Source organism: Melanostigma gelatinosum (assembly GCF_949748355.1).
Source record: "Melanostigma gelatinosum genome assembly, chromosome: 12".
NCBI classification, from domain to species: domain Eukaryota; kingdom Metazoa; phylum Chordata; class Actinopteri; order Perciformes; family Zoarcidae; genus Melanostigma; species Melanostigma gelatinosum.
The window spans coordinates 16,660,586-16,678,329 of NC_136645.1; the positions used below are offsets into that span (position 1 = coordinate 16,660,586).

The 17,744-nt window shown below is 42.8% G+C and overlaps 1 protein-coding gene and 1 long non-coding RNA gene across 5 annotated transcripts; both read left to right on the plus strand.

Moving 5' to 3' along the window:
- The first annotated feature begins 1,183 nt into the window (after window positions 1–1,183).
- On the plus strand, window positions 1,184–9,683 carry LOC306785535 (uncharacterized protein). 2 transcript variants are annotated; one of them, XM_079279954.1, is made up of 8 exons: window positions 1,184–6,137; window positions 6,214–6,360; window positions 7,011–7,205; window positions 7,406–7,672; window positions 7,873–8,139; window positions 8,340–8,606; window positions 8,807–8,926; window positions 9,031–9,683. In XM_079279954.1, the coding sequence occupies exons 3-8, from the start codon at window positions 7,011–7,013 to the stop codon at window positions 9,193–9,195; spliced, it is 1,281 nt and encodes a 426-aa protein (XP_079136080.1). In that variant the 5' UTR covers window positions 1,184–6,137; window positions 6,214–6,360; the 3' UTR covers window positions 9,196–9,683. The 2 variants fall into 2 exon arrangements, with proteins under 2 accessions (XP_079136080.1, XP_079136081.1); XM_079279955.1 differs by having other exon boundaries at window positions 6,239–6,360.
- A 3,009-nt stretch (window positions 9,684–12,692) lies between these two features.
- On the plus strand, window positions 12,693–14,481 carry LOC306785574. Of its 3 annotated transcripts, none has more exons than XR_013772431.1 (4): window positions 12,693–12,863; window positions 12,940–13,086; window positions 13,938–14,019; window positions 14,220–14,481. It is a non-coding gene; the product is annotated as an uncharacterized lncRNA (long non-coding RNA). The 3 variants fall into 3 exon arrangements; XR_013772432.1 differs by having other exon boundaries at window positions 12,965–13,086; XR_013772430.1 differs by having other exon boundaries at window positions 12,693–13,086.
- The last annotated feature ends 3,263 nt before the right edge of the window (window positions 14,482–17,744 follow it).

The following is a 17,744-nucleotide window of genomic DNA, read 5'->3' on the forward strand; positions in this document are numbered from 1 at the left end:
CTCGTCTTGTGACATCCTCCCATTGTTCTCACCAGGTCCTCGATGCCAGCACTCTCAGCTACAGCACCAGGGTGAAGTTCTTTGTCATATGCTTTGCTGGAGGCATCCTGTGTTCAATACTCGTGAGTGTCTCTGCCTTTCATGTTGGAAAAAGGCATCTTTTATGTTCTGTTGGACTTCATACTGACATTAGGAATTGCAGAGCATACGTAACACTATTACTGTTGTTGGGTTATGGGCCAAGTTATTTTTTTCTTGTATTATGTTGGATTTATAGGCATTATGAAACTCTCAAACTAACATGGCTCAGCGCAAATACCATCTAGACAAATTCCTGTTCTCTTGCACGCTTGCAGATGATAGTGACTGACACATGTCACTTACACTTTAATTAACACTTATAGGTTGCTTGCTGTCGGCAAAGAGCTGAAAGTTTCAGTTTGTAGAGCGTAGTCTGCAGTTGAAATGACAGGAAGTCTTGTCACTGGCTGCACTTGCTGATAACACTTTGAAGCCACCACATAGGGATTCACTCTGACAAAGCCCCAACAGAACCCATGTAGGCCTGGGTGGTGAAAGTCACAGAGTCGGGCGCGGAGCCACAAGGCTGCCCCGTGCTCCCCTTTTTCTGTAGAAATAAGCAATGTCCAGAATTTGCTCCTTCTGTGAGATGCAGTTGTTATCTGCAGGTTATTTAAATGTTCTTACAACCAACACTTGAGTAAAATGCTCCCATCTTTTTAAAAGCTTAGTCTAAATGTTATTCCTCCCATGGTGAAATGCACACTCTGTTCACACTCACAGCGTGACACTAGTCTCTTTCACTGAAAGTGGTCCAGATAGTGGGCATTCATGACACACAGGCAGCGAATCATTACAAAGCCTCCTATAGTATTTTGCCACTAGGGGAGCCGCAGAAGTCCTTGTTGCGTTTTGTTTGTTCCAAAAAAAATAAATGACATAGATGTAAGCCTTCAATCATATCAGAATCCAGGACTCATTTAGATACTTTCCACTTGTCCCTATTTTAAAGTTTGGTGACATTATTCTGTGTAGCTGACTGAGACTTCTTTGCTGTGTTGTCAGGGTTCAGCACTGCTGTTCCTTCCGAATGGATTAAAGCTTTTCGCCGTCTTCTACACTATAGGGAACATCGCAGCTCTTTCCAGGTAAGTCCAGCTCAACCTGGCCGGTCAGATGATTATGGCTCACTGCCAGGAATACAACAAATGATGAGCATCAGGCTCATAAACTCTGAAAGTTGATGCCTTGATGACTGACGCACTACTCTGTTACAGTCATCCTTTGCACAGCTACACATTTCTCCCAAGTTTTTGCTTGTAAACTGTTAATAAAGAAGACAAATCAAGTACTGTAATTATGGCAGTTATTTACCGTCTTACCCTCAGTGCACTCATCACCTGTGGCTCAGAGTTTGGAGGACAGTGCCTGAGGAACCATGAGATGTTTCTGATTTATATGATATATTTACATGATAAAGCAGTGGTGACTACTGGTTCTGCACCAGACTATAGGATTATAGCGAAAATTATAATCTCCATCATTTAATCAGATTAGCATTAGTATAATTGTACTGTTTTGTTTTGTTTTCAGTATAACGACAATCTAAATGAACAGAACTGCATTCGCAGTAACATGGCACTTAGTAAACCTAAACCTTTAAATCTCCTGAGACCTGTAATCACTACATGCATATCAAACAATGGTTAGACACTCTGTTTGCAAAGGGTTAATACTGCACCTAATCTAGTTCATTTAATTGTGATCTGTATTATTAGATAATTAATTCTGCCCTGTAGATTATTTGTATGTTGCTTGAAAGTCAGTAGGAGATTATTAAGGATAGGCTGATCAGTGAGAACAGACTTCCTGTCTCCCTAAACTCTTTGGTTTCTACCTGTCTCTCTCCACCATGCATTAGTGTTTGTGCTCTTATTATTATCTGTGTAGGAGCATTGCATACCAGGTTAATTCCATCCCAGTGACAGGCCATACTCTCAAATCTGTCATCACAGTACACGGCTGATATCTGATCTTTCTTTGTACATTATTCTTCTTTACAGAAAACTAAACTTGTCGCTGAGCCACAATGAAAGTGTAAAAGTCTCCTTTTTGTAGTGTGACATTAATTCAGCCAGTATTATAGGATCTGGCTGTGTGCTCTCATAATGCTGCAATATTAGAATGATCTTGTCTATCACTAGATATCAGCATCCTCCTGGATTTTACAACATTTTTGATTATTTAGTCTCGATAAGCCACGGGCTAAATCGAATCAAGATGTCTTTGACTTCTCTGACAGTGAACGATTGACGACGGCACTTTTTAATTGTCTATTGTCAGGTACCATATGTCCAGAGGGTTTAGGTGCATCAAGACACCGGGTCACCGTCTGCTTTCATAGCCCAGGTTACCGACCCAAACAAAGCCAGTGTCGTATATGAAGGAGCTAAATGCAATTTTCATCTTTATGTGATTTTGACTGCAAGGAGATAACACTACAGCATTGGTTTCATATCGTCAATGGTATCGTTGCTCCCTGTACCACAGTAGCAGCATGTGCGTGGATATCATTAGTGTCATAATGAGCGGTTGATTAAAAAGCATCCATCCCTCTCAGCCGACCGGTAGAAAGAGTCTGCGTCAACACGTGCGGCTCTGATGTCTCACCGAACAGACGCGACGCTACACAGACTCCCTCTGCCCACTCGGCTCCGCTGACTCGTCGGCGGGGAAAGCCTTTGTCTTGTTACATTTACTGACGTCACGCATGCATCATGTAGGAGGTCTGAAATGTGTCACTGTGGTGTCGGGCATGAAATATTTACCTCTGATTAATTGCAGCATGGCGTGTAAATTTGGTTATGGCGGCGACACTCTTCTGATGTCAGTCGGAAGAGATTTGTTTGTGTAGAGACTTTTTACTGAAATCCACCGTGACCAAAGGTTTATAGTATAAGATTTTCATTTACTGATGTTAGATTTATGGAATAAACACAGATTTTAGACCCTAAATATTCAATATTTATGGAGCCGTAACGATATTCTCCTTCTTTGAGACAGAACGATTATGTTACAACAAACATTATACACAAGTGTGTAGCCTATAACAACACACACATTAGCACGGTGATACATTTTATTTTCAACATGTTCACAAAAACTATTAAAAGAAAAACAAGAAACCTGGTGGCATACTTAAATTGCCTGCCCAACATCTCCACCACGTGGTCAATTACTGCGTAACTCAGCATTCCACATCATGTGGCTGTAGATAGGCTATTCTTCATTTCAATGCATTCAGCCAATCTCATACATGGCCAACCTCATAAACCAAACAATGTATTTTACACAAAGTAATTGGATTGAGATTAATTGACATGATATTAGGCCTACATAGAGATGAAGGTAATCACTTTTCTATTTGACTCAACAATATCACCACAATACCCATTTAGTGGCTGTTCTGGAGCTTTCAGTCGTATTGCTGTGCCCATTTATCATGGAATCATACATGTTTGGAGCACTTTAAGGACTTCTTGTTCATTTAGCGTATCCATTTATTTGTTGAGATTGAAAAGTCAGTTTTCAGAGAGGTTGACAAAACTTTAAACACATCGTTATTGAGTTTTGAAATCAACTAAATATGTCTTTTTATAGGTTTTGTTCATATTCTCCACATTCCCTATGTGTCACTAAATGTTGTCTTTCGATAGTGTTTCTGTTGTGATACAACACCACTGATCCAGTCTTCAGTGAATGATCAGGAGAGATGAATTAGATGGTTGTCAAAAGTCATGGATTATGTCGGATAGTCATAAAAAAGTCATAGTATACCGTGTTGAATAAAGTCATAACAAAGTCAGTATAGTATGTCGAAAAAATTCTTAGTAAAATGCAAATTGGGCTTCTTCCAATCAGAGCAGTGAAACGTGCTACGCAAACAAAAAATAATGAATAGAAAGACTTATTATTTGTCTTAATAACTATTATCCACCAAATGATTCAGTTCAAAACAGTTTTAAGGTCTTAAATCCATCAACTGACTAATTCCCAAACTCAGGTGGTGAGATTTGGGTGTGGATATAGTTACCATACAGTACACGGGATGCAATATACAGTATTAGCATTTGAATATGAATTCGCAAACACAGACAGCTTAACAATGTTAAAAGGATCATTTGTGGAGTTATTTGCAACAGCTTAAACTTTTGTTGTGACTTGTTGTATGTATGATTTAAAATATCTGCAATCTGCAACGCAAGAGACAAAAATATTGTTTTTGTGCCAGAGTAAAGGAAGTAAAACTTAGAGAACTTTGCTTAGGAGTGCTATTTTGCAATATAGTATTTATAATCATACAGTTGTAAAATAATTAACTATGTAAAATGTTGGGATTTACTCTAACTTCCTACATTAGGACAGTGTTTTTATGCTCTCATTCACTCACAAATCTCTCTGACTCCTACTCTACCAGTTGACAGTGGGCGATTTCGCCTTGGCCTCCCTCAGCCAATCATATATTTTCTGTCAAACTTTAAAGACCTGTTCTCTTCTCTGCAGTCAGCTGTCATTTCAGAATCGATGTGACCCTCCTCCCAATTCATCATCACATCCAGTGCTCAAGGTTTCTCCTACTGAGCTCATTGAACTCAGTCCCACGCCACATGCCGTCATATAGATCTTCAACCTGCCCTACTGTCTTCAACAAGCCCACCAGTGTCGGCTCTCCAAAATCTTTACTTTGCACAATTTAATAAATGTATTTGTTCACTGTAAATTAAGTTTCTCCTGATTGAACAACCTTTACCTGTATAAGTGTGTCAATTATCTCCCGTTTGTTTCAGTTCTCATATTTGTTATGTATGTTATTTTATTTCAAACTAATTTGTAATCATAAGAAGGTTGGTCTCGAAAATATAGTAGAGTAAAATCTTTTAGGTGTGTTTTCTAGACTTACACTGGTTATGAAAAAAAGTAGGAAAATAATCTTTGTGTTGATTTTGGAAGTTTGACCAAGCTTCAAGACCTGAGAGACAATCATGATTTAAGAGTCTGCTTTTGAACAGCAACCTTCTGGCTTCTGTGTAAGGATTGAGGATTGTGAGAATAACTTGTATTTGTTGTGTTTTTGGTGCAACCCTTTCCTACTTCACATAACTTCACATAGCTTCACATAACTGTCATTTGGCGCCAGTTATGTTGATGATAAATGCAAGGCAAGCCTTGAGACACAGTATCACATTTTAACATGCGTAATGATGAAAGAGTATATTTCATTTTGAAGTTAAAAACATGGCATTCAAGCCTACAAGATGATGGGAACCTCAGGTAAAAACAAGGCATCAACAAAGCTTTGTGTCATTTCATTTTAGCAATCATGCCAGATAAATGTTTCGACATAAGCCCTTCTCATGGGCATTATCAATAATGGTGTTTGACAACCAGTGTCCTTTGCTTCTTCCCACAAGTACTTGTTAAACAACTCATTTAACATGTGTATACATGCCACTATGCACAATATCAATTAGTAAAGTTACATCAAGTTTCTACTTTAACAAAAGAAAATGGATCAAAGAGAGTAATACAGGTGTGATGCAGGGGTGTGTAAATGTAATGTCTCTGGAGAGACATTTGTCCAACGATGGCCCAAAGACAGACAGGATGTGGACCAGTAAACAAACCTCAGAAAATATGTTTTCATTTTATTTCAAATTGATGTTTGTGTCACGTATTCTGAAACTCTGGCTTCCTGTCACAACAATGTAGGAAACGTGAAACAGCAGGTCCACGTGCTGTCAATCTGTGGACACTGGAGGACCACATAGGACCAAGGACAGGGTCCAACCTGACACCCTCAAACCTCCATGCAAACATGTATCTCTATATTATTGGACATTATATGAGACCGTGTTTTTTAAATAGGCCTGAATGGAGACTTAATGTGTGGTTAACCCCTGGGCAGGTCACGTGACTCTCAAACGCGACAGGAGACTGAGTCACAATGTCATGTTAGTTGTATTATTTGAGCTCATGTGGATATATTCCTCTTAAAGTTGTATTTAATGTCTGTTTGTGCAGCGGAGGACTGTTGAGGACCTGATGGAGACTCTGAGGTAAGAACGAGCTGTTCTCAGTCGAACGTTCCATCGTTACCATGTTTACCAAATTGTGCATTTTTTCTAAATTCAGTCTGTTCCAACCGTTGGTCCGTCAGAAAAAGCCGAAATCTACTTTCACTCGAAAAAGCCGAAATCTACTTTCACTCGAAGAAACCTCCCAAGAAACACCTTCAAACCAGGATTTTTCTGCATCCGTGACTTAACGTTACTGATAAAGGTAAGTCTGATTCTGATCAACTTTTGCAGGAAAAAAGCGAGATTTATATACTTTTTCCACCACTGTTTTTTATGTATTTATTTATGTATCTATCTGAACCGATGTTTATCCTAATATTGATAATATTTTCAGTTATCAGTGTATATTAATCCACTAGGACTGACTTTTGACTGTTGAGACCAAGTTTAAACAAGTTTATCTGAACAAAAGCTGCTTTCTTGGTTAGCTAACGTTAGCTTTATAGACCCGACCGTCCAGCGTTAGCTTAAACTGAGAAATGCTAATAGAAATATTGTTTCTTTATATTTATATAACTTCTCGGTGATACGGATCACAAGTGATGCACGCATGATAATATATTTAATCCATATTAACTCACAATTCACACATTTCCTACATACTTGTGATATTTTTCATACATATTAACACAATGAACAGCAGAGTGAAAGAACCGAGTGAAACAAATGCAAACATGTTGCACTGTACTGGGTTTGTTTCTGCTAATACTTTTGCGAGCGTATCATTTATTGTATGACATTTACTTTCTATCTAGTCACACTGCTTTGTGCTACTGATCCTTTCAATGTGATATGAGAAATGACTATGATATGGATCAGTGGTCTGAGGGTTGTGTGTGTTTTTACCCTCAGATGGCACAACAGTTCCCCTACGTCCCCCTACGTTCCTCCTCCACTCGCTGTGACCCATCTCCTCCCTCCTCTTGTGTCTTCTCCACTCCTATTTCTTCTCTCTCTTCTTCTAGCTCCTCTTCTAGCTCCTCACCTAGTCCCCCACCAGACTACAACCCTGGCAGCACGGACACAGTCCCTCCAACCAGGAGCACGGTAAGAACAAAGAACCTGAATGTCACACAGTTATTTTAACACTTTGATAAGTTTCTTTCATCATCTCCCATTGAGACTCACATACCGAATGACTAACAGAACTTCCTGCAGAGAAGTCTATATGATGTAACAGTCCTTGGTTTGTTTCCACGATGTGGAGCAGTGGTCTGATGGTTGTATTTATTTTTTTAAACCTTCAGGCGCGACGACGCTTCACGTGGAGGACTTTCCTCATCCCGGACCCCAACCGCCCCGACTCCCCACGGATCATCCTCCGTAGAATCCCAGCCTTACAACGCAGGACTGGCTCCTCCACTCGCTGTGACCCATCTCCTCCCTCCTCTTGTGTCTTCTCCACTCATATTTCTTCTCTCTCTTGTTCTAGCTCCTCTTCTAGCTCCTCACCTAGTCCCCCACCAGACTACAACCCTGGCAGCACGGACACAGTCCCTCCAACCAGGAGCACGGTAAGAACAAAGAACCTGAATGTCACACAGTTATTTTAACACTTTGATAAGTTTCTTTCATCATCTCCCATTGAGACTCACATACCGAATGACTAACAGAACTTCCTGCAGAGAAGTCTATATGATGTAACAGTCCTTGGTTTGTTTCCACGATGTGGAGCAGTGGTCTGATGGTTGTATTCATTTTTTTAAACCTTCAGGCGCGACGACGCTTCACGTGGAGGTCTTTCCTCATCCCGGACCCCAACCGCCCCGACTCCCCATGGATCATCCTCCGTAGAATCCCAGCCTTACAACGCAGGACTGGCTCCTCCACTCGCTGTGACCCATCTCCTCCCTCCTCTTGTGTCTTCTCCACTCCTATTTCTTCTCTCTCTTCTTCTAGCTCCTCTTCTAGCTCCTCACCTAGTCCCCCACCAGACTACAACCCTGGCAGCACGGACACAGTCCCTCCAACCAGGAGCACGGTAAGAACAAAGAACCTGAATGTCACACAGTTATTTTAACACTTTGATACGTTTCTTTCATCATCTCCCATTGAGACTCACATACCGAATGACTAACAGAACTTCCTGCAGAGAAGTCTATATGATGTAACAGTCCTTGGTTTGTTTCCACGATGTGGAGCAGTGGTCTGATGGTTGTATTTATTTTTTTAAACCTTCAGGCGCGACGACGCTTCACGTGGAGGACTTTCCTCATCCCGGACCCCAACCGCCCCGACTCCCCACGGATCATCCTCCGTAGAATCCCAGCCTTACAACGCAGGACTGGCTCCTCCACTCGCTGTGACCCATCTCCTCCCTCCTCTTGTGTCTTCTCCACTCATATTTCTTCTCTCTCTTCTTCTAGCTCCTCTTCTAGCTCCTCACCTAGTCCCCCACCAGACTACAACCCTGGCAGCACGGACACAGTCCCTCCAACCAGGAGCACGGTAAGAACAAAGAACCTGAATGTCACACAGTTATTTTAACACTTTGATAAGTTTCTTTCATCATCTCCCATTGAGACTCACATACCGAATGACTAACAGAACTTCCTGCAGAGAAGTCTATATGATGTAACAGTCCTTGGTTTGTTTCCACGATGTGGAGCAGTGGTCTGATGGTTGTATTTATTTTTTTAAACCTTCAGGCGGGACGACGCTTCACGTGGAGGACTTTCCTCATCCTCTCCCCAACCGCCCCGACGCCCCACGGATCATCCTCCGTAGAATCCCAGCCTTACAACGCAGGACTGGCTCCTCCACTCGCTGTGACCCATCTCCTCCCTCCTCTTGTGTCTTCTCCACTCCTATTTATTCTCGCTCCTCTTCTAGCTCTTCTAGCTCTAACAATCTGTTTTTGTGTTAAATTTAGATGACGTCCAGTGTCGAGCCTCGGGTATCACACAGACGTTCCAGCCTGCCTGCCAGCCACTTTCCGGCTAGGATCAGAGCGGAGGGTTACCTTACCTGTTCAACTTACCTACCGTCCAGTGTCGAGCCTCGGGTTTTCACCTGCACGAAGAAGCCTTCCAGTTAGTTCCTCGGAGATCAACTGTGTAGTCTTGGCGTTCCTGTGTCGAGCCTCGGGTATCACACAGACGTTCCAGCCTGCCTGCCAGCCACTTTCCGGCTAGGATCAGAGCGGAGGGTTACCTTACCTGTTCAACTTACCTGCCGTCCAGTGTCGAGCCTCGGGTTTTCACCTGCACGAAGAAGCCTTCCAGTTAGTTCCTCGGAGATCAACTGTGTAGTCTTGGCGTTCCTGTGTCGAGCCTCGGGTATCACACAGACGTTCCAGCCTGCCTGCCAGCCACTTTCCGGCTAGGATCAGAGCGGAGCGCGAGGACGCGCCTCTGTGTTTGACGTGACTGTTTACCTGTCGGCTTCGTCAGCCGCTCAGAGGATTTTGCCACTTTCCGGCTTGGACCCATGCGGAGCGCATAGAGACGCCTCCTTTTTGACTATGTATTTCCTGTCTTTTCCTCTGCCTGAGAGAAATAAATAAAATTGTTTTTTGAAATATAACTCTGCTGTCCTGAGTCTGCATTTGGGTCCATGAACGCACCACATCATAACACCTTTGATTGTATTGTCACTGCACCGAGACTCAGGCAGGGTGTCTGCACACAGCGAGTGGTCTGGGGGGGGGGAATAGCGTGAACCTCCAAATAAGTAAGAAAGAAAAGTTAAAGTGAGTTGCAGGTGTGTGCACTGATGTCTTACCTAATTGTCACCGATATGTTAGCTACAGAAGCTGACCATAAAGTAGCACTTTGTTGTGCAATAACGTGACACTCAGTTGCAAACTTGTTGGCAACACCAAGCTAATGCAGTCTAATATAACACAGCCTGGATACATCAACACATCTATTTAACAGTTTAAAGATGAACTGAGCATTATAAAGTACACAAAGGGAGGATTCAATGCAGGACAAAGAATGACCTCTTTATGAATGTAGGTAGATCATGTTGACTTGGTCATTTTAAAAGTAGCTCTCAAGCCGAAAAAGTGTGGGCACCCCTGGTCTACTACATCTAGTGTTTTTTCGATGGGCTCTAGTGGATTTGAGTGCAGCTGAGATGCTGGCAGATAGCAGCTAAATGAACAAAGCAAAATCAGAAATGGGGACTTTAAAGTGACGTTGGTTAAATGCACAAAGTCTATGGTTAAATGTCGCTCTCTGCTGGTTGAGCATGAAAAATACAAAGAAGTAAAAGATGTGTCACCGACGGAGAATATGGGAAGACAAATAGACACGCTGTTTGAAATTAATTTATCAAACTATATAACGTGCAACTCTGTGAATATTGTATGTATACGTTGTAACACACAGTCTGTGGTCATAAGGGCTTGTAATGTTTCCTCAGCTCTCGTTGGTTGTTTCTGTCTGACAAGATCACATGACCCGAGGCGCCCATGTAGCGTTAGCTTGTTAGCAGCTAGCTGCGTTAGCATCGAGCCTTTGGAGTTCACCAGGAAACGGTGCGACCTGACGTTATCTCGTTATCTGTTGTGAATGAAACTCATGTTGAGGAGAAAACTCAGGTGAACAGACTTAGGTCGAGGCGTTTAGCTCAATTCAAGCAATACGGTTTATTTGTAACAGAAGTATTATGTCCAGCAGTTAAACGTGCACGGACCTAGAAAGTTCACTCTGTAGGAGCGAATGAAAAGCTAAAAAGGCGCTTAGACAGAGTGCGCGAGTCATGAATAGGTTCTTCGGATGGAAGCCTATTGGTTGAATACTAAGTAGGAGGCGGATCTGTTTCTATCAGGTTATTCATTTGTCTATTCAAGCCTTTAAAGATTGAACGTAAAGTCGTGCAAGGCACCAACAGCCTATCACACCCGAAATGCCAGCACGTTATCAATACAGTCCAACAAGAGCACAACATTTGTGCTCGTTTTGTTCGTACGCCGTTTATTGAGCAACCCTAGTATTTCCAACAGCACTGGAAGGCAGCAGCAGTTCCGAGGAAGTGGGGGTGTTGAAGCTGATCTGCAGTCTGTTATTTAAACGCCTCCCCGTAGACGTTGGCCAACACTGGCTGCGAAAAAACCGATTCTAAGTCAGCACTTACAGAAAGCACCGTTCAGGAAGACAGGAAGTCAATCTATATGACGCCACATGCCGTCATATAGATCTTCAACCTGCCCTACTGTCTTCAACAAGCCCACCAGTGTCGGCTCTCCAAAATCTTTACTTTGCACAATTTAATAAATGTATTTGTTCACTGTAAATTAAGTTTCTCCTGATTGAACAACCTTTACCTGTATAAGTGTGTCAATTATCTCCCGTTTGTTTCAGTTCTCATATTTGTTATGTATGTTATTTTATTTCAAACTAATTTGTAATCATAAGAAGGTTGGTCTCGAAAATATAGTAGAGTAAAATCTTTTAGGTGTGTTTTCTAGACTTACACTGGTTATGAAAAAAAGTAGGAAAATAATCCTTGTGTTGATTTTGGAAGTTTGACCAAGCTTCAAGACCTGAGAGACAATCATGATTTAAGAGTCTGCTGTTGAACAGCAACCTTCTGGCTTCTGTGTAAGGATTGAGGATTGTGAGAATAACTTGTATTTGTTGTGTTTTTGGTGCAACCCTTTCCTACTGATTATGTTCGCTAGCTAACTCTTGTGTCTGTAGCCTAACTGCAGCCCATTTAAGGATAATTAGAGTAAAGATTTCTGCTTGCATACTCATAAAAAGTACATGATGACTATGTTCCTCAGGAGGACACTGATCCAAAGTCAAAAGCTTCACATAACTGTCATTTGGCGCCAGTTATGTTGATGATAAATGCAAGGCAAGCCTTGAGACACAGTATCACATTTTAACATGCATAATGCTGAAAGACTATATTTCATTTTGAAGTTAAAAACATGGCATTCAAGCCTACAAGATGATGGGAACCTCAGGTAAAAACAAGGCATCAACAAAGCTTTGTGTCATTTCATTTTAGCAATCATGCCAGATAAATGTTTCGACATAAGCCCTTCTCATGGGCATTATCAATAATGGTGTTTGACAACCAGTGTCCTTTGCTTCTTCCCACAAGTACTTGTTAAACAACTCATTTAACATGTGCATACATGCCACTATGCACAATATCAATTAGTAAAGTTACATCAAGTTTCTACTTTAACAAAAGAAAATGGATCAAAGAGAGTAATACAGGTGTGATGCAGGGGTGTGTAAATGTAATGTCTCTGGAGAGACATTTGTCCAACGATGGCCCAAAGACAGACAGGATGTGGACCAGTAAACAAACCTCAGAAAATATGTTTTCATTTTATTTCAAATTGATGTTTGTGTCACTTATTCTGAAACTCTGGCTTCCTGTCACAACAATGTAGGAAACGTGAAACAGCAGGTCCACGTGCTGTCAATCTGTGGACACTGGAGGACCACATAGGACCAAGGACAGGGTCCAACCTGACACCCTCAAACCTCCATGCAAACATGCATCTCTATATTATTGGACATTATATGAGACCGTGTTTTTTAAATAGGCCTGAATGGAGACTTAATGTGTGGTTAACCCCTGGGCAGGTCACGTGACTCTCAAACGCGACAGGAGACTGAGTCACAATGTCATGTTAGTTGTATTATTTGAGCTCATGTGGATATATTCCTCTTAAAGTTGTATTTAATGTCTGTTTGTGCAGCGGAGGACTGTTGAGGACCTGATGGAGACTCTGAGGTAAGAACGAGCTGTTCTCAGTCGAACGTTCCATCGTTACCATGTTTACCAAATTGTGCATTTTTTCTAAATTCAGTCTGTTCCAACCGTTGGTCCGTCAGAAAAAGCCGAAATCTACTTTCACTCGAAAAAGCCGAAATCTACTTTCACTCGAAGAAACCTCCCAAGAAACACCTTCAAACCAGGATTTTTCTGCATCCGTGACTTAACGTTACTGATAAAGGTAAGTCTGATTCTGATCAACTTTTGCAGGAAAAAAGCGAGATTTATATACTTTTTCCACCACTGTTTTTTATGTATTTATTTATGTATCTATCTGAACCGATGTTTATCCTAATATTGATAATATTTTCAGTTATCAGTGTATATTAATCCACTAGGACTGACTTTTGACTGTTGAGACCAAGTTTAAACAAGTTTATCTGAACAAAAGCTGCTTTCTTGGTTAGCTAACGTTAGCTTCATAGACCCGACCGTCCAGCGTTAGCTTAAACTGAGAAATGCTAATAGAAATATTGTTTCTTTATATTTATATAACTTCTCGGTGATACGGATCACAAGTGATGCACGCATGATAATATATTTAATCCATATTAACTCACAATTCACACATTTCCTACATACTTGTGATATTTTTCATACATATTAACACAATGAACAGCAGAGTGAAAGAACCACTAAAAGATATTTTCTATCGAAAAAGTGCTGATATGTTTCTGACTTTTAGTCAATGTAGACATATGGAAGGCCTCCTGCAGTAACAACACTGAAACAAATGCAAACATGTTGCACTGTACTGGGTTTGTTTCTGCTAATACTTTTGCGAGCGTATCATTTATTGTATGACATTTACTTTCTATCTAGTCACACTGCTTTGTGCTACTGATCCTTTCAATGTGATATGAGAAATGACTATGATATGGATCAGTGGTCTGAGGGTTGTGTGTGTTTTTACCCTCAGATGGCACAACAGTTCCCCTACGTCCCCCTACGTTCCTCCTCCACTCGCTGTGACCCATCTCCTCCCTCCTCTTGTGTCTTCTCCACTCCTATTTCTTCTCTCTCTTCTTCTAGCTCCTCTTCTAGCTCCTCACCTAGTCCCCCACCAGACTACAACCCTGGCAGCACGGACACAGTCCCTCCAACCAGGAGCACGGTAAGAACAAAGAACCTGAATGTCACACAGTTATTTTAACACTTTGATAAGTTTCTTTCATCATCTCCCATTGAGACTCACATACCGAATGACTAACAGAACTGCCTGCAGAGAAGTCTATATGATGTAACAGTCCTTGGTTTGTTTCCACGATGTGGAGCAGTGGTCTGATGGTTGTATTTATTTTTTTAAACCTTCAGGCGCGACGACGCTTCACGTGGAGGACTTTCCTCATCCCGGACCCCAACCGCCCCGACTCCCCACGGATCATCCTCCGTAGAATCCCAGCCTTACAACGCAGGACTGGCTCCTCCACTCGCTGTGACCCATCTCCTCCCTCCTCTTGTGTCTTCTCCACTCATATTTCTTCTCTCTCTTGTTCTAGCTCCTCTTCTAGCTCCTCACCTAGTCCCCCACCAGACTACAACCCTGGCAGCACGGACACAGTCCCTCCAACCAGGAGCACGGTAAGAACAAAGAACCTGAATGTCACACAGTTATTTTAACACTTTGATAAGTTTCTTTCATCATCTCCCATTGAGACTCACATACCGAATGACTAACAGAACTTCCTGCAGAGAAGTCTATATGATGTAACAGTCCTTGGTTTGTTTCCACGATGTGGAGCAGTGGTCTGATGGTTGTATTTATTTTTTTAAACCTTCAGGCGCGACGACGCTTCACGTGGAGGACTTTCCTCATCCCGGACCCCAACCGCCCCGACTCCCCACGGATCATCCTCCGTAGAATCCCAGCCTTACAACGCAGGACTGGCTCCTCCACTCGCTGTGACCCATCTCCTCCCTCCTCTTGTGTCTTCTCCACTCATATTTCTTCTCTCTCTTGTTCTAGCTCCTCTTCTAGCTCCTCACCTAGTCCCCCACCAGACTACAACCCTGGCAGCACGGACACAGTCCCTCTAACCAGGAGCACGGTAAGAACAAAGAACCTGAATGTCACACAGTTATTTTAACACTTTGATAAGTTTCTTTCATCATCTCCCATTGAGACTCACATACCGAATGACTAACAGAACTTCCTGCAGAGAAGTCTATATGATGTAACAGTCCTTGGTTTGTTTCCACGATGTGGAGCAGTGGTCTGATGGTTGTATTTATTTTTTTAAACCTTCAGGCGCGACGACGCTTCACGTGGAGGTCTTTCCTCATCCCGGACCCCAACCGCCCCGACTCCCCACGGATCATCCTCCGTAGAATCCCAGCCTCACAACGCAGGACTGGCTCCTCCACTCGCTGTGACCCATCTCCTCCCTCCTCTTGTGTCTTCTCCACTCATATTTCTTCTCTCTCTTCTTCTAGCTCCTCTTCTAGCTCCTCACCTAGTCCCCCACCAGACTACAACCCTGGCAGCACGGACACAGTCCCTCCAACCAGGAGCACGGTAAGAACAAAGAACCTGAATGTCACACAGTTATTTTAACACTTTGATACGTTTCTTTCATCATCTCCCATTGAGACTCACATACCGAATGACTAACAGAACTGCCTGCAGAGAAGTCTATATGATGTAACAGTCCTTGGTTTGTTTCCACGATGTGGAGCAGTGGTCTGATGGTTGTATTTATTTTTTTAAACCTTCAGGCGCGACGACGCTTCACGTGGAGGACTTTCCTCATCCCGGACCCCAACCGCCCCGACTCCCCACGGATCATCCTCCGTAGAATCCCAGCCTTACAACGCAGGACTGGCTCCTCCACTCGCTGTGACCCATCTCCTCCCTCCTCTTGTGTCTTCTCCACTCATATTTCTTCTCTCTCTTCTTCTAGCTCCTCTTCTAGCTCCTCACCTAGTCCCCCACCAGACTACAACCCTGGCAGCACGGACACAGTCCCTCCAACCAGGAGCACGGTAAGAACAAAGAACCTGAATGTCACACAGGTATTTTAACACTTTGATACGTTTCTTTCATCATCTCCCATTGAGACTCACATACCGAATGACTAACAGAACTGCCTGCAGAGAAGTCTATATGATGTAACAGTCCTTGGTTTGTTTCCACGATGTGGAGCAGTGGTCTGATGGTTGTATTTATTTATTTAAACCTTCAGGCGGGACGACGCTTCACGTGGAGGACTTTCCTCATCCTCTCCCCAACCGCCCCGACGCCCCACGGATCATCCTCCGTAGAATCCCAGCCTTACAACGCAGGACTGGCTCCTCCACTCGCTGTGACCCATCTCCTCCCTCCTCTTGTGTCTTCTCCACTCCTATTTATTCTCGCTCCTCTTCTAGCTCTTCTAGCTCTAACAATCTGTTTTTGTGTTCAATTTAGATGACGTCCAGTGTCGAGCCTCGGGTATCACACAGACGTTCCAGCCTGCCTGCCAGCCACTTTCCGGCTAGGATCAGAGCGGAGGGTTACCTTACCTGTTCAACTTACCTACCGTCCAGTGTCGAGCCTCGGGTTTTCACCTGCACGAAGAAGCCTTCCAGTTAGTTCCTCGGAGATCAACTGTGTAGTCTTGTCGTTCCTGTGTCGAGCCTCGGGTATCACACAGACGTTCCAGCCTGCCTGCCAGCCACTTTCCGGCTAGGATCAGAGCGGAGCGCGAGGACGCGCCTCTGTGTTTGACGTGACTGTTTACCTGTCGGCTTCGTCAGCCGCTCAGAGGATTTTGCCACTTTCCGGCTTGGACCCATGCGGAGCGCATAGAGACGCCTCCTTTTTGACTATGTATTTCCTGTCTTTTCCTCTGCCTGAGAGAAATAAATAAAATTGTTTTTTGAAATATAACTCTGCTGTCCTGAGTCTGCATTTGGGTCCATGAACGCACCACATCATAACACCTTTGATTGTATTGTCACTGCACCGAGACTCAGGCAGGGTGTCTGCACACAGCGAGTGGTCTGGGGGGGGAATAGCGTGAACCTCCAAATAAGTAAGAAAGAAAAGTTAAAGTGAGTTGCAGGTGTGTGCACTGATGTCTTACCTAATTGTCACCGATATGTTAGCTACAGAAGCTGACCATAAAGTAGCACTTTGTTGTGCAATAACGTCACACTCAGTTGCAAACTTGTTGGCAACACCAAGCTAATGCAGTCTAATATAACACAGCCTGGATACATCAACACATCTATTTAACAGTTTAAAGATGAACTGAGCATTATAAAGTACACAAAGGGAGGATTCAATGCAGGACTGTTGAGTTTATGTTGCTTTTTTATTTTAATGAGCAATGTGAGTCATTTGAGTTTGTCAGCTTGGTAGATTGTCTTCATGCCGAGCTTAGTGGCTTCTAAGGACCCAAGAAAAGGTCTTAAATCATATATTAAAAGAAAAGACATTTGACACATTAAATTGATGGATTTTAAATTTACTTTAGCATAAAGTCCCTCCAAATATGACAGAAGGATGGAGGCATTAAGGCAAGTTGTATGTGTTTTACTGCTAATGTTCACTCACTAACTCGTGACATAATCCCATCTGTGTTTCTGCCTAGCTGAACTGATTGAAAACATGGATAAGAAAGCAACTTGGGACCGCTTCTACACTGAGAGCAGCAGCAGCACAAACACCTTCAAACACTTTGAGCGGTTCTTTGGCTTCGATGCTGTCCGGGACTTCATTATGCCCCTATTGCAGACCAAGCCCCACCCAGACGGTTTGCTCCAAGTCCTGGATATGGGCTGTGGCACTTCTGCTTTCGGGCCCTGTATTTACAGACTCTCTCCTCTCCCGGTCCGGGTCACTTGTGCAGACATTTC

Coding starts and splice junctions, on each gene's coding strand:
- LOC306785535 (XM_079279954.1), top strand. CDS start 7,011: ATGGCACAACAGTTCCCCTACGTCCCCCTACGTTCCTCCTCCACTCGC. Junction 7,206..7,405: donor TCCCTCCAACCAGGAGCACG/GTAAGAACAAAG, acceptor TTAAACCTTCAG/GCGCGACGACGCTTCACGTG. Junction 8,927..9,030: donor GACTGGCTCCTCCACTCGCT/GTGACCCATCTC, acceptor TGTTAAATTTAG/ATGACGTCCAGTGTCGAGCC.